The sequence below is a fragment of the Chenopodium quinoa genome, unplaced genomic scaffold (genome assembly GCF_001683475.1).
Source record: "Chenopodium quinoa cultivar QQ74 unplaced genomic scaffold, ASM168347v1, whole genome shotgun sequence".
Classification (NCBI taxonomy): Eukaryota; Viridiplantae; Streptophyta; class Magnoliopsida; order Caryophyllales; family Amaranthaceae; genus Chenopodium; species Chenopodium quinoa.
In genome coordinates this window covers 2,218,990-2,243,523 of record NW_018742904.1, presented here as the reverse complement: position 1 = coordinate 2,243,523, position 24,534 = coordinate 2,218,990, and the positions used below count along the sequence as shown (strand labels likewise).

The 24,534-nt window shown below is 36.9% G+C and overlaps 1 protein-coding gene across 2 annotated transcripts; it reads left to right on the top strand.

Annotated features, from left to right (window-relative positions):
• Window positions 1–10,513: 10,513 nt before the first annotated feature.
• On the top strand, window positions 10,514–17,481 carry LOC110727365 (ent-kaurene oxidase, chloroplastic-like). Of its 2 annotated transcripts, XM_021906931.1 has the most exons (10): window positions 10,514–11,326; window positions 11,407–11,500; window positions 11,591–11,653; window positions 12,637–12,797; window positions 15,085–15,246; window positions 15,337–15,477; window positions 15,583–15,837; window positions 15,932–16,093; window positions 16,195–16,389; window positions 16,899–17,481. In XM_021906931.1, the coding sequence occupies exons 2-10, from the start codon at window positions 11,488–11,490 to the stop codon at window positions 17,208–17,210; spliced, it is 1,464 nt and encodes a 487-aa protein (XP_021762623.1). In that variant the 5' UTR covers window positions 10,514–11,326; window positions 11,407–11,487; the 3' UTR covers window positions 17,211–17,481. The 2 variants fall into 2 exon arrangements, with proteins under 2 accessions (XP_021762623.1, XP_021762622.1); XM_021906930.1 differs by having other exon boundaries at window positions 11,407–11,653.
• The last annotated feature ends 7,053 nt before the right edge of the window (window positions 17,482–24,534 follow it).

Here is a 24,534-nt window from a genome sequence, read left to right as displayed (position 1 = left end):
GGTCTTTTGGCATGTGTATATATATTTTTTATTTTTATTTATTTATTTTTTTTATTTATGTTTGTTTTAAGGGATATTCTCAATGGTAACCCCAACTTCTGCTACGTACCAATGATAACCTTTTTTTTTGGATTATATAAAATGACCTTAGTAAAAAATTTCATCCCACTCATAACCTTATTTCATTAAATATTAACTATGGTTATATTTATATTTTTTTATAAAAAGAAAAATTAAAAAACTTAATCCCAATCCCCCATTGATTCCGGCCAACCCAGCCCCCCTCTCTTTCCACCGTTCTGGCTAGCCCCCTCCCTTACTCCGTCCAACCCAGCCCCTTTCCCTTTTCACCATTCCGGCCAGCCTCCTCTCCTACTCCGTCCAACCCAGCCCCCTCCCTTTCCTCCTTAACCCCGCTGCGACCATTCCCTACTACCTCTTCCGTTTCGGCTTGACTGCTTCAATGATCATCATCACCATCAATCCCCACCATTAATCCATTGTTGATTCACCTTCCAAGTCTATCTCCATGCCAAGTTGTCCATTGAGCCCTACAGAATTTTCCTTTTGCATATCATTATTCTCATCCCCTAAATTAATTTCCCCTTTGATAATTATATCACTATCCATAGTTGAATTTCAACTATCTTTTCCTTAATTACAACCGTATGATTTGGCACAATAATTTCCTCCTCAGTTTCCATATCTTGATCTTGATTCAAAACATTGAACCTTGACCCATTTCTATTCCCTTGTTTCTTTGACCTTGTCTCATTACTGGAGCTACCAATTGAATTCTGCTGAACCACTTTTCATACTTTCGGGGGAGTGGGAACGCCAATCGGCGGTTTTCGGGGTCGAGGGAACGGTGGGACTATGTTCCGGCAGGTGGGGAAGGGGAGAGGTGTTTAGGTGGGAGTGTTTTCGGCGAGGTTAATGGGATGAGGTTGATTTTTTTTTTTTATAAATTTTTTTTTTCAAAGTTAACCATAGTTAGTTTTTTTTTAAATAAATAACACTCATTAATGTCATATGTGAGATAAATTTTTTTAATTAGGGTCATTTTGTATAATCCAAAAAAAGGGGGTTACCGTTGGTGCGTAGCACAAGTTGGGGGTTACCGTTGAGACTATCCCTTGTTTTAATTGTTCAAAAAAAAAGATTGTGCTGTATATAAATAGCTCTTTGTCACTTTCAACGAATTTATCATAACTTTGTTAAGATCCAAATAAAAGTAAACACATTCCAGGATTCTTCATTTCTTTTTTTATATGGTCGAGACTGCAGCAATACATTGTTGATATGTATATAAAAATTAAGACATCACCTTTGAACTTTATTTTTCGCTGGGCAGTGGCGGATCCAAGATTTCCGAGATGGTGAGTCACCATCAATTATTAATTATTGATCACATGTGAAAATAATTTTTTTTTTCGAGTCTAGTTCATAATTGATTTCAATCCAAAATTATATTACAACCAATTGGAGTCCAATCCAAAAATAGGAAATAAAAATCCATACTACAACTAAATATTACTTAAAAAATCCATTTTTCAAGCCAAAAGTATTACAAATAACATGTAACAAACAAATAGTACACACCCATTACTCTTAATAGTAGGAAAAAAAAGAGTAAAATGACCTTAGAGACCGGTTGTTAGATATAACGGGTCTCTTTTAATTAAAAAAGAAGGCAGTAGAAAAAAGGATATATATTGCTAGCATCAAAGAGACCGGTTATTATAAATAACCGATCTCTTTTAATTAAAAGGGAAAACAGCCAGCATAGAGAAGAAAGTAGCGGGAGACACAACTAGCATCTTAGAGACTGGTTATTTATAATAATAGGTCTCTTTGAATGATATTTTTTTTTTTTAAATTGAACTTCAAATTTTTTTTTTGGGCTGCTGATGCACGTGCACCAGTGTGCACACATGTATATCCATCCTTGTCGCCGGGTGCACGAAACAATTCGACCTGAACTTTACGAAGAACATCTCATAATTTGGACACTGAAGATTCCCATGGATCAAATATTAGACATCGTTTTGTTCTCCATCCATCGTTCATTGGTGATTCTTGAGATATGCAAAAGAAATATATCTTGATAGTATATAATTAATTCAGCACTTTGAAACATACGTGTTTGCAATGTTAGCTTTTTTTTTCCCTTATAGTTGTCATGCCCGAGGATTTTTATGTTTAATGCACATTATATAAAATATAGGTGTATATCTAAAATAAATTAATTTTGTAGGTTAATTACCTTTATATTAAATAATTAAGGTTAAATAATTGTTATTATTGTATAATTACTGTTTTATTCATGTAGAATATAGTAACTCATAATTATATTTAATTGTAAATGTAACCATAAAATCTAGATCAAAATAGATATTATAGACTACAAATATTTATACTGCGAATAAAATTGTCACTTACTTAGTGCATGTACGATACTTATGCACTAAAATAATCATACTCGTGAAGATAAATTGATATATTTGGCATTTTGTACATTTATTTGCGACACCAACCATGGCAGGGTTGGGGGCTATTTGCGACGGTGGCGTACGGTCTAGGTGGGGTTTCGAGCTCTTTGGAAGGGTGGGATCGGGTTTTCGGCAATGGTGGGACTAGGGTGGGGAGATTCAGTGGCGGTGTGGGCTAAGGTGGGGGTTTTCGACCGTGGTGGGGGATAAGGTGGTGGTATTCGGCGGCTATGGGGGCTAAGGTGAGGACTTTCGGCAGTGATGGAAGGTTTAGGTGGGGGTTTCTTGGCTGGTGGGGGTGAGGGTAGGGGGATGCGGTGGTGGCAATGGCTGTTAATGGGAACGGGGCTGTTTGTTTTTTTTTTTTTTTTTTTTGTAAAATTAAAATCAATTTTTGTATAACTAGAAAAAAAAAACAACCTACCAATTATAATGTGACACGTGTCATAAATAACTTACTCAATAGGTTACCAACCGGTCATGTTCTACTTTGACCAGATTCGTGTCAAAGGTCGTTTTATTCCGGAATAATTAAAAGGTCGTTTTATTTTTGGAAGATCAGTGAAAGGTCATATTATTCCTGACAATTTTTCTTTTTTCCTACCTTATATAAGATTACTCTTATAAATAGTGTGCTGCCGATTATACCCTTCAAAATGTGCATTTACATGTTTACCCTCATTAATATGTACAAGTTTTGATTTTGCCTTCATTAATGTTAATTGCCTTATTATTTTTTATTTTTTCCTTCATTAATATAAATTATTTTTTAACTATTTAAAAAGTGTGTAGACATTTATATTCCTAAAAAATATTTGTTTATATATTTTCACTACAAGAAATAGGCGGGATTCCAACGGAAACGTTCCGACGGACTTAAATTCCGTCGAAAATTTCAAGATTTCCGACGGAATTTGGGTCTGTCAGAAAATTTCGTCGGAAAAGGTAAGTTACGACGGAAAATCCCTCGGAAATATTCCGACGATTTTTTTTCCGTCGGAAGCCGTAAATTCCGAGAGAAAAAATTCCGTCGGAATAAATAAAAAAACAAAAAAAACCAAACCCTAACTATATTTCCGACGGAAAAAATTATGTCTGAAAATTTCCGAAGGATTTTGAACCTTTTCCGACGGATTTTTGATATTTAAAAAATAAATAAATAAAAAAACCCTAAACCAGATTTCCCCCCCCTTTCATTTCTCCGCCTCTCTTTCCCCTCTCTTTCTCTCGTTTCTCTTTCTCTCTCCTCTCCTCTCCTCTTTCCCCTTCTCTCTCCTGTCCTCTTCTCCTCTTCGTCCTCTTCTCCTTCCTCTCTCTTTCTTCTTCTTCTCTTCCCTTTTTCCGTCCTCCTTCTTCTCCTTCCTCTCTCTTTCTTCTTCTCCTTCTTCCCTTTTCATGGTTTTTTTGGTTTTTCTCTTCTTTCCTCCTTCATTCTTTTGGATTTTTTGGTTTTTCATGGTTTTTTTGGTCAAATTCGACCATGAAACCTCTAGATTTAGAGGTTTCATGGTCGAATTTGGCCATATTAAACCAAATTCGAGGTGACATTCAAAGCCAAACTCGATTTAAAGGTATGTTTTTTTTTTATTTATTTTAAACATTGTTCGTTGCGATTATGGTTGTGGTTTTGGGCGGTTGTGGGTGGTTTTTTGGTGGGTATGATGGGTGGGTTCGGGTTAGGGGTTAGGGTTTGGTGGGTCTGGGTTAGATGGGTCTAGGTGAGGTGCGGTGGTGGTGGTATTTCTGGAAGGTTTCGGGTTTGGGTGGTGGTTGTGGGGTGGTGTAGGTTGGTGCGTGGTGTGGGCTGGTGGTCTGGTTTAGGGGCAGGGGGGTAGGTGGTTGTGGGTGGGTAGGGGGGCAGGGGGTGGTAGGGGGCAGGGGATGGGGTTGTCAGGGGGTGGCGCTGGGTGTGGGTTGTGGGCGGGCGTGGGGGTGGTCTGGGGAAGGTGGGGTGGGGTGGGGGGTGGGTCTGTTGGTGGTGGGTAGGGGGCAGGGGGGTGGGGTGGGGTGGGCTGGTGGTGGTGTGGGTAGAGGGCAGGGGGCAAGGGGCAGGGGATGGGGTTGTCAGGGGTGGCGCTGGGTGTGGGGGGGTGGGGTGGTCTGGGCAGGTGGGGTAGGGTGGGGGTGGGTCTGTTTTTTTTTATTGACTTTTCCGACGGAAAATTCCGTCGGAATATACCCCTTCCGACGGAAAATTCCGTCGGAAACCTACCCACCTTCGACGGAAATTTCCGTCGGAAATTTGCGACGGAATTCCAAATAAAGTCAAAACAACGCTGATAGAATTAGATCCGTCGGAAATTCCGTTAGTATAACGCCTTCCGACGGAATTTCCGCCGGAAAAGGTCGAATTTCCTACAAAGGCTGTTAGACAGACTGACTCCGACGGAATTCCGTCCGAAAGCCTGATTCCGACGGAATTTCCTATGTTTTCGACGGAATTTTTCCGTCGGAATTCAGCTGTTTTCTTGTAGTGTTTCCTTCATTAATGTAACCAACAATTGAAAAAGCTCCCCGAATAATGATAGTTATGCGCGCATCGCGCGTGGTAGCCACCCTAAGCTAGTTTTTATATAATTTCGACCTTGCTTTTACTATTCTTCACTAGCTGATCTTTCTTTCCTAGGTATTTGCTTTAAAAAGAGGTGTTTTCAAGGCTACAAGGAAGAAATCAACAATAAGATTGAACAAATTATCTTATAAGCAATGGAACAAATTCGATGTGCCGTGATGCAAATCACTGACTTGAAAACGAAATTCTAGCGCAACTGTGGTGCTCAATTGTATTCGTCGGCACGTTCCCTAAAGTTTACACACCACTCTCACACAAAGGTACTTTAGAGTGAAAGGTTGGAGTCGCATAGCTTTAGCCCAAAGAAAAGAAATGTGTGTAGTTGTTTTTGTAATGTGTCAATTTCTGAAAAAGTTCTAAGCAATTTATAGGCAAAGCAAAGAAGATCACAGGATTTGCATAAAAAAAAAAGATCATAGAATAATTGTAACCCTCAATAAGTGATTAATTTAAATCGAAATAAAGAGGGAGGTTTAATTACCATTAACAACCACATAATTGAATGGAGTTACAAAGAGGATACAAAGGAAGAGGAAAAGGAAGAGGAGAAAGTCAATAGAGTTGTTGTTGAATGAATCTAGACATGGAAAAAGCCTACTCCACAACTTATCCATGGGAAAACGTGATAAGTCATAACCAACCTGTGGAGTAATTATGATCAAGCTAGAAAAGTGACAATCTGACCGAACAACACGTCTTTTACTCACTTTACTCCAACATGGGATACCTTTTTTTTTTTTTTTTGTGTGTGTGTGTGTGTGTTAATTTCGACCTTATTTTTATTGTTCTTTTCTTATTGCTCCTTCTTTCATAGGTATTTATTTTCGTATTTTTTCTACTTAAGCATTTTTTTCAGGGCTTTTATATATATTAGTAATCTTCTTTGTAGTATGAAATTTTGATACACGAAGTACTTATTATAATATCATCTAAACTAATTTTAAGTAAGAATGTTATCAATTTCTCTATGGATGGAACAAGATCAATCCTTCATTTATTATACACAGATTTAGAAAATTTTATATGTAAAAATCGTGTAATGGGATGATTAATCAATATAGTATAACGTGGACCATATTAGGAGCAAGGACAAGTAAAAGTGTTAATTTTCTTTATTGTAAAAGTATTAAAACAAAAGTATGTACGAAGATAGCCTCGTTCTCCCAAAATGCACTAACCTTTAAATCTGCCTAAAATGCACCTAAGTTTGCATTTATTCTCTCAAAATGCACTCAAATGACCGATGACCTATACAACCGGTCAATTTTTAATTATCCTTTAATTATCTTCTTTTTTTATTTTTAATATAATACCTTATGTTTGGGGTAAAAATATCCTTGACAAATGGACCTATGCTAATGCAACACGTGTCCCTAAGCTCAGCGCTCAATGAGCCAATTAGAGCATGACACGTGTCATTCAAAGGGGAAAACGGACTTTAAGCCCATAACCCTAGAAACCGTAAAACGGTGGAAGCCCATCAAATTAGGTTAAATAACCTAATAGGCACCTCTCCCAAAGACTCTATAAATACTGATCATTTACATCAGTTGAGGGGGAATTCAATTGAATACGCCTTCAATCCTCACAAATCAGAGAGCGAAAAGCTCAGATAGAGACTGTCTCAGACAGCCGGATGATCACTCCTCTCTTAAGAGGAGCCTGATCCCATTTACATTCCGCATTTATTACATCCGTACACGTTCTAACTTGATCATCGGAGGCGGAGCTCCCACCCTTGGGGGTCTCCGTTGTTTTGTAGGTACAGGCGTCCGGAGGTTAATCTTGGTGTTGTAACTCTCCCACAGGACACTCAAAAAACCCCGAAACACCTTAAATTATCTTTTTTAAATTAACAAAATAATAAAAAATAATATAATGAAGCCAAGCAGCCACACACGAGCTTACCCTCTTCTAAAGACACCCTCCCCTTCCCCTGCTTTTTGTGGCCACCTAGACAACCGCCGGACCTATTGCCCCTCCCCCTCCCTTTTCCGATTTTCGACCACCCTCTTGCATTGGCGGACCTGCCCAAAAAAAATTTATAAGTTTTTTTTTTAAAAAAAAAAAAAAAAAAAAAATTATTTTCTTTGGTTGATTTTGTTGTTGTTTGTTTGGTAAACTTTGAACCTTTTGTTAATGTTGTTGGGTTTTTGATGAAATTTGAACCTTTTTGACCATGTGAATTGTAATCAGTGTTTATTTAGGGTGTTTATTGATGTTAATTATGTCTGTCAAATTGTCAATACACCATTGACTTTGGTAGATTTATATGGGGTTTTGCATATGTGCTGATTTGATTGGCGATTCGGACGATTGCTTATGATATAGTCGACCCACCCTAATGATATAGTCAATTATGTCTGTCAAATTGTGAATACACCCTAATGCTTGTACAGATTTTAATCTTGTCAATTATTAGAGAGCTAAGCTTGTCATGTTGTCAAATTTTTTTTTTACATATTTGGTTATCGATTGTGACTCATCAGTCGGAAATTCCTGGGTCCGCCACTGCCCTCTTGTCGCCAGTTTCATCAGCATCATCTTCTTCTCTAGATTCTCTCCTATCTCTGTGTCTCCAAACTTCTTCAAATTTCGATTATGGGTAATGGGTTAGCTTCAATTTCACATAATCTCATTATCAAATTTCCAAGTTTCCAACTCATAAATTCATTTCAATTTCAACCCATATCTTCCCAAAATGATTATCATTTGTATACCCATTTTTCTCCAATCTTCAATAATCTTTCTCCTAAAAAACCCCGCAAATAATCCAATCTCAAGCGTCTTACTTCTCGGATTTCAGGTGGAGGGGTGACGGTGGGGTCGGGATTTGAAGTGGTGGCGGTGGGCGTTTTCTGGTGGAGATGCCGAGGTGGTGGGCTGCGTTTTTCAGGTGGAGGTGGTTTTGTTTTGTTATATTTTAAATTATCAAAAAAAAAAAAAAAAAAAAAGCTTGACCAATGATTTAATGACACGTAGATTTTTACTTGATATAACAAGTAAGGTGACCTGATGGGTGCATTTTGGGAGAATAAATGCAAAATTAGGTGCATTTTGGGTAGATTTAAAGGTTAATGTATTTTGGGAGAACGGGGCAAAGATTGATGCATTCTTGTTAAATTTTCCTAAAAAAAATATATCTAAATGAAAAGTAGGAGGAAATAAAAGAACAAAGAAGTACTTGAACAATACCAATTATTATTAAAGGCCAAACACATTCTTGTTTAATCACGTTTTTCAATGCATAAATTCAGTCGAAAATATCTTTAATTATACTATTGTAAGAAATATTAGATATTATATTTAAATTAATTACACATTGAAACATATTCAACGAGATATATACCACGTGACTATAATGTTCATTTCTATAATTCACTAACTAGCCTTCTTGCCAGTTCGATGCACTGGCTATTTTTTTTTGTTGAAAAAAAATGCCTTCTAGCCAATTCTGCATCGATGCACTGGCTATTACTTGTAGGTTATTTAATTTTTTTTGAGGTAAGTTTTTAAGACAACGAAACACCTCATTTTTACTTAATTATGCACGTTATAAAATGTCTAAAGTCTTTAAACGTTTAACATTATATAATCTTATTTATGTGAAAGATATAACAAACATTGGTTACGTAATGAATTAACTTTATTGATCATTTTGATATAAATGTTTTATAAAAAAAATAGTTAAATGGTGAATGTGATAAGTGACTACTTCGTAATAGTTTGATCCGTGCCATGCATGAGCTATATATAGAAAAATTGGAAGAAAAAAAAATGTTAATAATTTTTTAATCCTTGGAAATAATCTCAATGAATTTTAGGAAAAATGTTGTAATTCTTGTGTGATTGAAAACCTATCAATTAATTTAAGGGAAATCTCAACAGTGACCCTTAACTTCTGCTACGCACCAATGGTCACCTCCCTTTTTTTTTTTATATACAAAATGACCTTAGTTAAAAATTTCATCTCACTCATAACTTTATTTCAATTAAATATTAACAATGGTTAGATTTCTATTTAAAAAAAGGAATGAAAAGTTATAAAAAATTAACCCCAACCACCACCTGCCAGCCACCATCTCCCTTCCGGCGACACTACCCAAGGTTTCATCGGTCGCTACCGACACTACCCAGACTCCCTCGACCGCCGGTGACACTGCGCCAACTCCACCTCGACCACCGCCAAGCCATATTCCCAAATCCTCGCCCACAACCCTCCCTCCTTCTCGTCCTTCTCAACTTCACCATCACTAGGTCGCCAAACTCAAAACCCTGACCACCCCCAGACCGCCGAACCCAAACACTATTTGGATTTTGTAGATCGAACTAGGAGCGACGGTTGGGTTTAGATCTAGGCATAAGAGAGGTCAGAGGAGAGAGAAAAGGAGGTTCGTGGGTTGTGGTGGGAGGATGAATAGTGGGTTTGGTCTGGTGGCGGTGCGATTCTTAGTCTGGTGGGGAATGTCGGGTTGAGGTGAGGAAGAGGGTAGAGGTGGTGGTGGTGGTGAGGAGAGAGAATGAGGGTCTTTGGTGGGTTAGGGATTCTGGCTGGGCGGTGGTTGAGGTTGAGCGGCATCGCCGGCGGGGTAAGCTTGGAGCAGTGTCGCCGACGGGGGGAGCTTGGCTGGTGGGGATGGTTACATCTGGTGGGGATGAGGGTGAAGGTGGTGGCTGGGTTGGTGGTTTTTATTTTTAGGTATTTTTTTTTATTTATTTTCTCTTCAAAGTTAACCATGGGTTATTTTAAAAAAAATAAAAATAAATAACACTCATTAATGTCATATGCGAGATAAATTTCTTAATTAGGGTCATTTTGTATAATAAAAAAAAGGGTGATGACCATTGGTGCATAGTAGAAGTTGGGGGTCACCATTGAGAATTTCGCTTAATTTAACAAAAGTTAAGGAGTGGGGAATAGCTCAAGTGAATTACTCGTATGTAAACTGAATAAGACAATGAATACGAGAGTGAGAGATAGCTCAAGTGGTTAGAGCTTCCCTCCCGATTTCAAGAGATATTGGTATCGATTTTTATCACTCGCCTTTGTGGCTCTCTAAACACCAAATAAAAGAAAGAAAAAGGAAATGAATACAATGGATGAAGAATGTTGAAGGGATTTAAATGTTGGTGATGAACAAGGAAGATGAAGTGCAAAGGGTGATGAAGGAAAGGAGGACATGTGGTGTATATGGTTTGTGTTTCATATAATAGGTATAGAAGTATAGATATAGATATAGATATAGAGGTTAGTCAAAGTATCCTGTGTGAAGTATAGGTATGAACAACTATGATATTCGACATCCGAAAACTTGAAATACGGTATTTGAATCCGATGTAAAAAGTTTTGGATATCCTTTTGGATCGGATATCCTTTTTGGATCGGATATACCGAATACCGAATATTCGATATCCGAAATACAACATTTTTTTTTTTTTGAGGGGGGGGGGCACACTTTATCTGAAATACTACATAAATATTTTCGATTTTGAATTTTGTTATATTTTTAATAAAGGAAATGTAAAAAACACCTATTTTTTTTGGATATTTAGATCAGATATTTGTTACTTGGTATACAAAATCTAACTTATGTTAGATATTTTTTGGGTGTTAAAACATCTGAAAATTAATATCCAAAATTTTGTATCGGATATCCGATCCGAAATTAATATCGTAAATTATCAGATCGAATGCTAATCAAATATTCGTCTATTTGAATATTTTTGCTCAATCTTAGGTCAAAGTATTTCAATTAAAAAATTGAGAAAATTACATAATGTTACACGTCAAAAAGAGAGGATATTAAATTCACAAAATCTTAAAAAAAAAAAAAAAAAAAAAGGAGATTTTTACATTCACAAAAGTGAAACATATTCTTTTTGATTTCTTACCATAAATAGGCGATTATCTTTGATTCAGTGACACAAACAAAATCCAGAAATAAACTCACTAATTTGGATACATATCACTTTACAAGGAAATAAATCCTCTTCTACAAGTCACTTGTAATCTAGACATGACAGATGACACCTTGAACAATGCACAGCACATAATCCACTAAAGTAATTAATTTGTTCCCACCCAAAAAAACATAAAAACTTTGATTTTCGCACAACATTATTGTCCTGTTCTTTTAAATATAAATATACCAAAATTCATTTCATAGAAAAAAAAAAACAAAGCCCAAATACAAACTACTCTATTTTGTGCTCAGTTCAAATATTTTAAGAGGGGTCGTCACAAAAAATATATTGGAAATTGGTAAAATTATATATTTGTGTTTTTGTTAAAATTACTTGAAATCAAGCTTAATTTGTTGTTGTTGTACATTTTTTTTTCAGAGAAATTGCGTTGATTCAAAGAGGAGAGGGCAATTTGAATATCCTGAATTACCCTTTGAGATAGTGGTAATTAGCAGAACAATGGAGATGATTGGTATGAACATTGCGAAACTTATGGAAAATCCATTTGCTACAACGATTGCAATAGTAGCAGTTTCATCAATCGTAATGGTGGTTTTGTTAGGAAAATCATTTGTGAATGGAGGAAGGAATTTTTCTGTTTCATGTCAAGGTCCTCCTGTCCCTAGTAAGTCTTCATTTTTTTTTAATTGCTTAAATGAATTAAAAGTTTGCAAATAGTGAATAAAACACAATTTAACAAAGGATTGGGAAATACAGAGTGTCCAAAAAATGTGTTTTTTTTTTTTAAATTTTTTTTTTAAATTGCTTTTATGTTTTTAATTTGCGAATTTACGAAGTAAATCTTCCTATTTAATTCAATATTTGATCTAAATTGGTTTATCAAATGCGGAGTATAATTTTGTAAGGACTAACTTAGATTTCAGTATAACATACAAGATTTTTTTTATTTTTTTTTTATTTTTTTTAGGCACTTGCATTTTAGTTGGACTGTTAATATGTATGCAATTAAAATAAATTTAATAATATCTCGTTTGACAATGTTTGTCTGTTTGTTTTTTTAATTTTATTTTCTTAATTAAATAAATGCACATTATGGAGTGCAATATGGTCAATTTTGTAATAGTAATGGAGAGTGAGGGATAACTCAAGTGGTTAGAGACCCCCCTTCCGATTTTAAGAGATCCTTCTCATCATTCGCCCTTATGTCTCTCCAAACTAACAAAAAAAAAAAAAGAAAAAAAAAAAAACTGGACGTTAGTGTATGTTATACAACTCTAAGCTGTAGCAAATTATTTTTTGGTGAATGATTTTTTATTTACCTTGAAGAGATTAATGTACAAATGATTAAGGTAGGAGGATTTTTCAGGAGATATGGCCATGTGTCATTCGGTTATTGATTCAGTAGCTAAGCAGATGGAGTATCTGGGGACCATGTAAATCCTAAAGTATGTTGTATGGTTGTATACTTGTATGATGTAATATGAAGTAGAAGATAATAAAAATGGAAAAGAGCCATGAAGGATAATGACATTTTTGTTTTGTAACCCAGTTTTGAAAATTTTTGATTTTGTCATTGCTCTTTTCATTTGTGTTGAATTTGATTGATTTTTCGGCGAATTAAGTTTGAAACAAATGGTGATAGTGCAGAGGTTCCTGGTCTGCCTTTACTTGGGAATTTGCTGCAGCTAAAAGAGAAGAAGCCTTACAAGACGTTTACTAAATGGTCTGAAGATCACGGTCCTGTTTATTCAATTCAACTTGGTTCTTCTCATTTGATCGTGCTTAGTAATTCAGATGTCGCGAAAGAGGTAGTTCTCACTCATTTTCGTCATCATCATGAAACATCATCTTATGCTTACGTATACATTCATTCTATGAAGACCAATTCTGTGCCTTAAATCTCATTCTGTGCCTTACTGATAAGCTATGCATAGCTCTATTGAACCTGTATGACACTTTTTTGTGTACTGTTTGATGTATTGGTTATGTGATAAATACAGTAATTAAGGATTTTCTCATGTCTTGGCCTCTGGGGTATGCTTATGTTTATCCCTAAGGGGCACTCGTTTGATGGATTATGACTTCACAAGAGATGCATACTGTACGCTCTTAGCAATTAAGTAGTGTTAAGTGGTGATTTTGTCCACCTAATTAGAAAGAGGGAGGAGAAACAGAACTGTCTAGGAAGGATGATAAACTTATTCTAAAAACTTCCTGTGTGAGTTGTATCAACAAGGGGCTGGATGTGTTTGGTTAAGGCCATTAACAGTAAATTAAGGGTGGGAAGGAGACTGTTGAACAAGGGGCTGGATGTGTTTGGTTAAAACCATATCTATGTACTCGGTATCTTTTTCTCCTTAGGCTGGATGTTTTCGACATTCATATTGCATTTTCTTAAGGCCAACTTTTTTCTTCAAGCCTTTTTCTTCTTTGAACCCCTCCCTCCTCCCCCTTCCTCCTTTTCTATTTGTTTATGCAGCAGAATGGGAACGAGATTTCTTTTAGTCTTTAGCTTTTATTAAATGAAACTTTGTATTCTGTAGAGGATTAAAGCAAATCTAGACAAAGGTATAAATTTGAAGGCAAAACCCCTTTTAAAACCAGGAAAGCCTTACCCTAAGATGGGGTGTCCTCTCTCGAGCATAAGCACACAACACATGACTCGGGTTCCCTAAGAATGGACCCCAAATCCTTCACCTTGGAAAAAATGAAATCTCAATGATATTTCATTACATAATTGTTCTCAAGCAGTAGTAAGATAACTTCTAGACAACCTATATATTTACCTGATTTTTGTTACACAATTTATCCAAGCTAGACAACTTATCTGTCTGAAATTTTCAAGCCTTGCTATACAATTTGCCTTAGATTCTTCATTATAGCAGCATCAACAGAGACATTATCATGCCAAAGAACAGATCTTTTGAGGGTCTTATTCTTTTGCATGTCTGCTCCCTGACAGCCTGCAGCTTGTAGCCACTAAAAGTAAATTACACAGGAAAAAACTTAACTGAAAAAATCTTCTACTAATGTCACATTTTAAAACAGTGAGCGATAGTTTCAGGTATAAATCAACATTAAAGACAGATTGCATCATCACAAGGAATCAATAACATCAGTAGGAATTTAGTTTTTGTCGAACCCAAATAGTTAGCTAGCTAAGTAGCTAATGAAAGTATGTTTTTTTTAGCTGGTTAAAATTATTTCAAACCCATTAGTCATGGCCTCATGGGTCATGAGGGAAAAAGAAACCTTTAATCTCAACATCTCATACGTTCATACCCACATATACGTGTAAATGACTAAAGAGCTAATGCATTCTAGGAATAAACTTCTGTTTTAATCCGTCATAAGTATCAGCAAAAGTACACTTTATCTAGCATGTAATTTTCCGATGCCATAAAACTCTTGATGGGGGACTACAATCTCACAAATCTTATCAATCTACCCATTTTTAGCTTTAAAAGCCAGTTTCCGAACTTGTTTGCTTGATATTTTTTCCCTAGTAGGTTGTAGGAATTTCATCAGTAATTTCTGGGTAAATGGTTTCCATTTACACCTGAAGGATGGGAATGTATCTTGCAACCTTTGTCCTCTTTGGTTGCTGCTCTTGCACAAGCAACATTACTACTCAAGAGGTTTTATAAACTAACACCCTTGAATTTTGTAAACTGTAAAAATCCAAGTTTCTGAAAATAAAATCTTTAATCATATATGTGGTTCATGCAACTTTTAGTTCCTTACAGTAATAATTATGGCATTTTGAAAACTGTCGTCAATCACTGTCTGCTAGTGTAGTGAATAGGAATTAGAAAACACCACACTGTACCAAAGGGTCATCAAAGCTCAGTATAAAGAAGGATTTTCCTTAATATGTTTGAGGAGATGTGATCTAGTGAAAAATATATTGAAGTATTTCCTTGCCTCCTTAGTTTTGGTGCTGTTCAGTCATATCTAGAATCACACGGATTCCCTTGATTTTAAGTATGTAGTAGGAAAAATGGGCTTCTGTCTTTATAAGCACAAGCTTGTTTTAGCCATATGCTGTTAGGCAAGTGTAATAACATTTTTTCTCTCTTTCTCATTATATTTCAGGCTATGGTTACCCGCTTCTCATCTATCTCGACCAGAAAATTGTCAAATGCCCTTAAAATCCTTACCTATGATAAATGCATGGTTGCAACTAGTGACTATAATGAGTTTCACAAAACAGTAAAGAAATACATAATTTCGTATCTATTGGGCTCAAATGCTCAGGTATTGTCACCTTTAATTGTACTTGGAAGTTGCTCTACAAGTTTCTAATATATACATTTATCTGAAATATTGTCTCCATGTAAACTGCAGAAGCGCAGTCGAACAATTCGTGAAACCATGTTGGACAATGTAGTAGGCTTCTTCAATATGCATATAAAGAGCCACCCCCTTGAAGCAGTAAATTTCAGGAAAATATTTGAATCGGAGCTCTTTGGATTAGCTTTGAAACAAGTAAATCACTGTTTTTCTTAGTCAAGTTGTTTGGACATGATTTTGGCATATGATTAACAGTGTGTTAGATTGGCTTATAATGACTTACAATAACTCGATGGACAGGCTTTAGGACGGGATGTGCAGTCTCTTTTTGTTGAAGAGCTTGGAACTACTCTGACAAGAAATGAAATATTTCATATCCTAGTTTTGGATATGATGAAGGGTGCAATTGAGGTCGATTGGAGAGACTTCTTTCCCTACCTCAAATGGGTTCCTAATAACACGGTAGAAGCAAATATTAAAAAGTTGGATTTTCGCAGACTAGCAGTGATGAAGGCACTCATTAAGGAGCATAAGGAACAAAATGAAGGCAAAAAGGTTTATCATCCTGAACTTTTTTGTAACTCCCTAGTTTTATCCATTTACCATGCAAGTCGCTAATAAAGTTACAATTGGTGCAAATCTAAAACAGGATTTCAATTCGTATCTTGACTTCTTGTTGTCAGAAGCAAATACGTTGACAGAGACTCAACTAGCTATGCTGCTTTGGGAGCCAATCATCGAGTCTTCTGATACCACCTTAATCTCAACGGAATGGGCCCTATTTGAACTTGCCAAGGATCCTGAACGACAGGTTGCTAAAGCCACAGACTTTATCACAGTTTCAAATTTATATTCCTATCTCATTTCAGCTAGCTACTCATTTACTAATTTGCATGCATTATTGTTGAACAGGAGCGACTGCATCAAGAAATACAAACTGTTTGCGGCTCTGATAAGATTACAGAAGATCACTTGTCTCAGTTGCCATATTTGTCAGCTATTTTTCATGAAACTTTGAGGAAGCACAGCCCTGTTCCCATCATTCCTATACGATATGTGCATGAAGATACTGAGATAGGAGGCTACCACATTCCTGCTGGAACTGAGGTTTGATATCCTCCATGCCCTTTTATTCAAGCTTTGTGATTAGACAGAATGAATAGTATATTAGTTTTGTATAGTCCTTAATGATTCAAATTATTGAAGTTAGAGTTGTGATAAAGCCATGAAGGGATGCATGAGGGCAAGGGTGAAATTGAATGTCCCCTCTCTCACATAGGAATGTTTTTCTTTATTGGGTGGATATATAGGTTAATTTCTCTAACCTTTTGGATGAGAAAAATGGAGGAAATTTTTATGCTTCCCACCCCCCACCCCCCCCCCCCCCCCTCCCTCCCTCCCCCCCCAAGAGGCCCCAACCTCCTAAACTCTTTCAATATACTTCAAGTACCCTCAAAACTCGGACATGGGGTATGGACACTAGACACTTTATTGGGGTAAATTAAATTGGAAATTTTCAACAAATATATAGCTGAGTCTGACTGTCAGACCATTGTCTGAGATTCTGAGTAACAGCAATTAGCTTCTTATCTGACTATATAAACTGTCTTACGCAGATTATAGTGAACCTCTATGGATGTAACAGAGACAAAAATCAATGGGAAAATCCTGATGAGTGGATTCCAGAGAGATTCCTGGATGATAAGTATGATCCTCATGACCTTTACAAGACAATGGCATTTGGAGCAGGCAAAAGGATCTGTGCTGGTTCGCTTCAGGCCATGTTAATATCTTGCACATCTATTGGTAGATTGGTGCAAGAATTCGAGTGGAAGCTGCAGCCTGGGCAGGAAGAGGACATCGATACTGTCGGTCTCACTACACATAAACTTCATCCTCTGCATGCCATCATAAATCAGAGACCTTAAATAGATCAACTCAGAAAATTTTGCTGCCTGCAGGAGACATGACTGGTTCATTGACGATGTAGACAAAGATTGCTGGGTGAGAAAATGTATCTGCAGACAAGAACTTATGGTAATAATCATCAAACGGATCTTTATAATTTATAATAATAGAACAAGACTGTATTCTTAGCTAAAGGAATGTTATGTCAGATTTTAGTTTGTTGTTCTTCATTATGTTACAACTTCAATTGTCTCCTGTGATCCTGCTTGCAATGAAAATGTGTTGGATAAACTTCGCTCCTAATGTGGCTAAACCTTCGGAATGAGCTCTGTCACCGTAACACGATGCACAACCACCTTTGTTTCGTCTGATACAAGATTTGCAATTTTTGTTTTCAAAATTTTCACTGATGTTAATGCATTTCCTTGAAACAATGTAAAAATATTAAAATTTATCAGCCTATTCATTTGTTATGTTATTTTTGTAATGTCAAACAACTGAGGTTTTTTTTTTTTTTTTTTTTTTTTTTTTTTTTTTTTTTTTTTTTTGACAAAGTTTCACACTAAAGAAAACAAACTAAAAATGGAAACAAAGAGGCTGACGCTTCCTGGCTGAAGTCGCTAAATGATGGGCAGGCAACACTGAAGCACGAGAGACTTTCATTGTATGACAAATGGTAAAGGCTGGAAGAATGTCTCTTATCTGTTGTTGGATCCAAACAGTCGAAATGTCCCTGGTACCATTGTCTTAAAGAGCAGTAACAATAGCCAAACAGTCAGTACAAATACGCAGATGAGTAAAACCCCGCTACTGCGCCATCCGTAAAGTAAATAAACAGGCTAACAATTCTGCTTGAGAAGCTGAAAGAGCAAAGCATGCCCGGGCACCACCCCCTAAGCAGTCATCAGTGCCAATTAATGAAAAACACCAACCAGTGCCTGTCTACTGTCCGTGGAATCCCAGGCCCCACACACAATAAGATCCACAGTAGGCAAGTCATTTCCACAGCTACGAAGGGAAAGTGAAAACAAATGAGTACAAAAACCAGGGAAAGAACAATGGCATTTAAGGTAGGAATTTCCCTCGCCAAAGTGCTTCGCATAATTCATTCGTGAGCAATTTGGAAGATTGATGAGGGGGAGCAAGGAGAAGCCCGGAACCTAATGTTGTTTCTAGAAGGCCAAACCGTCCAGGCGAAAGACAATATTGAATCTAACCCAAACAATCCCCAAGAGTGACAGCTAAAGTAATAAAAGAAGAGAACTAAAGTGAAAAGGAGGGCAGATCAATATCGGGAATTCAAAGACCTAAAGGACCACAAACCCAAAGATGACTTGTAAACGAGCAATGCAAGGTAGAAGGTCGACAGTTTCAAGACTGAGATGACAAAAGGAGCAAGCAGGGTCTATTAGGATACCCTTAGCCGGCAAAGTGGCTGCAACAGGAAGCGCATCATTCAGCAATTTCCATACAAAAAGTTTCCATTTCGGAAGAATAGGTAAAGCCCAAAGCTTTTTCCACCATAGGGATGAGACACATAAACCAAGCGGATTTAGGAAACTCGATTGTTGAATTAATTTTGCGTTGGCCGACTTAGTCAAAAACACTCCATCTCTAGTAAATTTCCAATAGACATAATCATCCATAGGCTGCGCAGGCCTTCCGAGACTCAGAAATTTAACTGCCGCAGAAGTAGGGAATAACGAATGAACCAAGGAAGAGTCCCATGCATTAGTGCACGGATCAAGAAGAGAAGACACCAGAGTCGGGTGAACCGATCCAGGAATAGAATCCTTGAACTGCAAATAAGTTCCCGGCACCCAAGAATCTGAAGATTATAAACCTGAGAACCATTCCCTATCTCTCAACTTAGACCCATCTGGAGGGTCTTAAAACCGTCCAATAAACTTCTACAACCCCAAGAAGGTCGAGCAATCTGTCCCTGAAGAACGCGCGAAACAACAACTGAGGATTTTGCATAATTCTCCAAGATTGTTTAGCCAACAAAGCTGAATTATAGTGACCCAAGTGTCGAAGGCCCAAGTTGCCTTAGCCGTTAGGCATAAATAGAAGGGAGAAGGGGGCCAACGCAAGACCTTTAGAAGAGGGCTTAGACTTCCACTGGAAACAGACCATAAGATTATTAATTTTGTCACAGACCATGGAGGGAATCTTGAAAACCGAAAGTACATGAATAAGGGAAGCAACCAGAATAGAATTGATGACCACAGGTTTCGCCGCCGCAGAAAGATGGAGGGAGGCAAAGTTACTTAAACGACTAACAACTTTATCAATGAGGAGTTGAAATTCCATACATTTACTTCTGCCAATATCCACTGAGAGACCTAAATACGAACCCAGTGATGGGTGAACTTTCTACTGCAAAGCAGAAGCCAAATACTCGATAGTCTTTGGGAATATTAGGACTAAATCTGACAAAGGATTTCTGTAAGTTAATCATCTGGCCCAAGATCGATGGCGCAAAACCGCAAAACTTTTGAACAACCTGCAGAATCTCTTTACAAGTAAAGGGAGAAGGTTGGAAGAAGAGCAAAGAGTCATCTGCAAGGAATATATGTGAAATTGAGGGAGCATTCCTTGACACGTTAATGCCCCGGAATAAACAATCCCTTTTAGCTTTGTGAATCATAGCAGAAAGTATTTCCATACAGAGAACAAATAGGTATGATGATAGAGGGTCTCTTTGGCGGAGGCCACGGATGGGCCTGAAAACCTTTGTTGGGTTGGTAGGATACCGTGGAAACACATTGCTGTATGATATGTACCCAATAAGGTGGAAAACCAAAAGCCCGAAGAACTTTCCATAGAAACTGCCAATTGACTCTGTCATATGCCTTGTTCATATCAAGCTTTAAAGCTGCTGAAAATGTACGACCTCGAGAGCTATTCATATAGGAAAGTACTGCAATGGGACCATTATTAGACATTATCCGACTAGGCACAAATGCATTATGGAATTCCGAAACTAAGGAAGGTAAGGCCTTTCGAATCCGATTAGATATTCACTCCGCAATGCATTTATAGAGGATGTTGCATACCTTGATCGGTCTAAACTGAGAAGGCTGCTGAGGGTGATCCACCTTGGGAAGGAGAATTATAAAAGTACGATTCCATTCCTGAAGTATATGTCCAAGGAGAAAGAACTATTACACTACAAATGACATAGGTCTTAAAAAAGGAATGTCCAGTAAATCATTTTCAAGCTTCCATTCCTGAAATTTGGAACCGGTATGCGGTTAATTCAATTATGAAATCATGAATAGTCATTGGTTCACTTAGAATAGCCAATACATGGGTATGGAATATGTTTTGGGTATTTTTTACCCAGGACACGTGATACAATAGGAAGGTGACACGTGTCAATTCAAGAGAGGTTCCCAGAGAGTTGACACGTGGCATCTCCAATGATTGGGAAAAATGGTGGCCTTTGTGGCCCAATTCCCGAGATAGCCCACCATTCCAAGGTTTTCGTAACCTAGGATGGTGGCACACATTTCGAGACCCTATAAATAGGGAGATGATCTCATCATGGGACATATACACAAATATTCACAGAAAACCTAAGCAATCATTAATTGCAGATACTCTCTTGGAATCCGAGAGAGACTTTATATTCCGCACTTTTTATCTTCCGAATACGTTCTAACTTGATCGTTGGAGGTGGAACTCCACCCAACCGGAGTTTCCGTTGTTTTGCAGGTACAGGTGCTGAGAGACCAGTCTTGAAATTGTAACTCTCCTGTAGGACATCCGAAAAAACCCCGAAACAGAATATATCTTAAGATATTTTGAGTAATGGAATGCTTCTTTTTTTACAATAAAATAAAGGAAATATTCCTAAGAAATACAAATCCATGTTTCTTTATGAGCTCGACCGTTATTAATAAATGAAGAATAAAAAAAATAAACCAAATTTAATAGGTTGGAAAATCAACTTTCTTTGCCGGGATGAATAAAAAAATAACTAACCCTCTTTCTATATTATATAGAAATACTTTGGGGATGTATATATGCTTAAGGGCACTCTTTTTTTGGAATTCAAATCAGTGTATGTAATCTATAACCCCATCTTGCGTAAATCTCCAACGAATTCACTTGTATCCGTGTGTCATTTGAACACTTATCTTCCTTTCATTTGATGAAATGGGAATTAAACTTTAGAAACCGAAAAATGCAATCTTAAATTACATATGCTCTGGCTCTGGGACGGAAGGATTCGAACCTCCAAATAGCGGGACCAAAACCCGATGCCTTACCACTTGGCCACGCCCCACTTATATTTCTATTCTACACTACTAAACACTAATATTGTTATTAATTGTTCGTCAATTCCAGCCCAAATAACTAAAAAATGGATTCGATTCCGTTGTTAGTATTTTGATACGTGTAGGTATAGAATTCAAATGAATTTATTGATCATTACATAGAATTCCATTAAGATATTGTATGAAAGTAGAATTTCTTCTTTTCTCGACAGTGAGTAGAAGGTTTTTTGATTGAGTGAGTAAGTTAAAAAAAAAAGAAGGCCCTCATGCGCAACTCAAGGAGTCGCGCTGGCCTGGCGCGCGCAACCAACAAGATTGTGCGTGACATCCTACGCAATTTCCAGAGATGCGCTCGCGAAAGATTCAGAATTTTATAAAACTGCTGAATCAAATCTTACCATAAAGCCACGCGCAAGATCAGTAGTTGCGCTGCCCCTAGCAGCGCAACTCAACTACATGCGTGCAGCAGTCGCGCGCGCGACCTTTCGAGATGCGCGCGCCACTTGCTGCGGCAGAATGTCTAAAACTCGAAACTCATCCATTCCCTATAAATAGGGGTTCAATATGAGCTTTGAAGGACACATAAATTAACCCAGAAAATTAGCAAAAACCTTGTGATCTTATGCATTAATCATTTCCCCTTGTCCTAAAAACTCACCCCTTTCATCATTTGTGCTTCCGGTGGAGATTCCCGAACAAGAAGGAGTCCATAAGTGTTCTAAACGAAGGTCTAGCAAGGAGAAGTGGTAAAATCCCGAGCACTTAGATAAACCACCTTTTCTTCTCTCATTTAAACAACGTTTTAATCGATTAATTAATGTTGTTTGATCACTTTAAATAAACTTTTAATTAATTGATTCTCATAGTATTCTTTCGTTAATCAAGACTAGAATTGGACAAATTAATTGACTATTTCATCACCTAAGCCAAGGCGAATCTTGTTTATTTTGTTCTTTCACGAATTTGAATTAAAAAAGAATAACGACATTCGTTGCAATGTAATCTCTTCGTGATTAATGCATATAAATAAAATCAACTAACTTAGTTTTAGGTATCACGTTGCAAATATTGTTTGGTGATGAAATTGTGAAAAAGGAAGAGCTAGTAGAGGCCGTACTTGGGCTAGAATAGCAATTCCTCCCTAAAAGGAACGTTATTTTAGTACCCTCGTTCCCAAATTCATTTATGGTACATGTAGGCCAATTTAGGCATGTGTAAACTTATGATCCATTCTAAATATCCCTTGAACTCTACTTGGGAGAAAGGCATGAATGAGCTTTATGGGTTTTTCCTAAAACTAATTGGCGACTCCTTACTATTTTCTTACAAAAAAGCATAATGATAGGATCAACTCTAATTCAAGGTCCTCCAAACAGGCAGGAATCCAAATCCTAACACACCTTAAACGGTGTAAAGTCCTAGGCTTTTAAAGGGCCATGGGTATAGAGAAGAAGGATTCCCAACGACGGACACACCTTCCTCACAATGGGTCATGCTAAAGCTGGGTGTCATTTGTTATTTTGGGTAATTTGGGGTAAATCAAGTTTTACCCATTTAATTGGTTGTGCTCAACAAGATTACCTAAAGCGTTTAGAATCTTGAAGCAAAGGGTAATAATTAAGCATGTGATGGTTAATTATTCAACCGAGAGTTGCAATAAGTAAAGAGTTTACTTACCTTGAAAATCTAATGGTTGATGGTAGGGCCAAAGTCCGGTCAACTATAACACGAATAAAGAATCTTGGAATCACTTAATTCAAATTGGACAATTATATTGAATAAAGTGTATGGTTTTAATTTAGGTGCTTTACAGATAAATATAGTTGAATTTTGCGTTTATTAATTAAGTAATATATGTTCTAGTTTTATAAATATATTGTCTCCTCGATTGAAATAGAATTGAGAAACATTCTCAAAAGTTTAAAAGATAATTCGTAAACCTATATCCCAATTTTGCTAAGATGGTTCTAAAAGGACAAGTTTTAGAAACCCATGTCACATGTCTAAAGTTGGTTTTCTTCAACTCAAAATGTTTGAGTAAGATGCCAACACCATCTTCATTTTGAAAAGTTTTTCAAGGGATAAAATGAGATGGGAGGTACAAAACATCTAAAATACAAGTATGAAAGTCCAAAAAAGTTTCTCATCTTCAATGTGATTGAATATAAGAAAGTGATTGGAAGTACTTGTGAGGAGGGTAGCCTGTCGTTAGGGATTCCACTTCCTCTATGCCCATGGCCCTTATAAAGCCTAGGACATTACACTCTTTTAAGGTCTGTTAGGATTTGAATTTCTGATTGTTTGGGAGACCTTGAATTAGAATTGATTATATCATTACACTTTTTTATATTAAAATCCAATAAAGAGTCGCCAATGAGTTTTAGGAAAACCCATAAACCTCGTTCATGCTTTTCTCCCAAGTAGAGTTCAAGAGATATTTAGCACGAATCATAAATTAACCCATGCCCAAATTGGTCTAATTGTACCAGAAATGAGTTCGGGAGCGAGGATTTTAAGATAACGTTCTATTTTTAAGGGAATCGCCATCTTAGCCCTAGTGTGGCCTCTACTAGCTCTTCCTTTTTCACACTTTCATCACCAAACAATATATGCAACGTGATACCTAAAACTAAGTTAGTTGATTTTATTTACACGCGTCAATTACATAAGCATTGCATTACAACGAATGTTGTAATTCTTATTTAATTCAACTTCGTGAAAGAACATCAATAAACAAGATTCGCCTTGGCTTAAGTGATAAAACAATCAATTAATTTATTCAATTCTAGTCTTATTAACGAAAAAATACTATGTCAAATTAACAAATTAAATGTTTATTTTACCATTATCAAACAACACTAATTAATTAATTTAAGTGATTTAAGACAAGAAATGTAAAGTGATTTATCTAAGCGCTCAAGAATTACCACTTTTCCTTGCTAGATCTTCATTTAGAAGGCAAATGGACACCTTCTTGTTGGGGAACCTCCACCGTAAGAACAAAACAATTAAAGGGTGAGTGTTTAGGACAGGAGGGTTGATTATTGCTACTGACTTT

Coding starts and splice junctions, on each gene's coding strand:
- LOC110727365 (XM_021906930.1), top strand. CDS start 11,488: ATGGAGATGATTGGTATGAACATTGCGAAACTTATGGAAAATCCATTT. Junction 11,654..12,636: donor TCAAGGTCCTCCTGTCCCTA/GTAAGTCTTCAT, acceptor GTGATAGTGCAG/AGGTTCCTGGTCTGCCTTTA. Junction 15,478..15,582: donor TTGGATTAGCTTTGAAACAA/GTAAATCACTGT, acceptor CTCGATGGACAG/GCTTTAGGACGGGATGTGCA.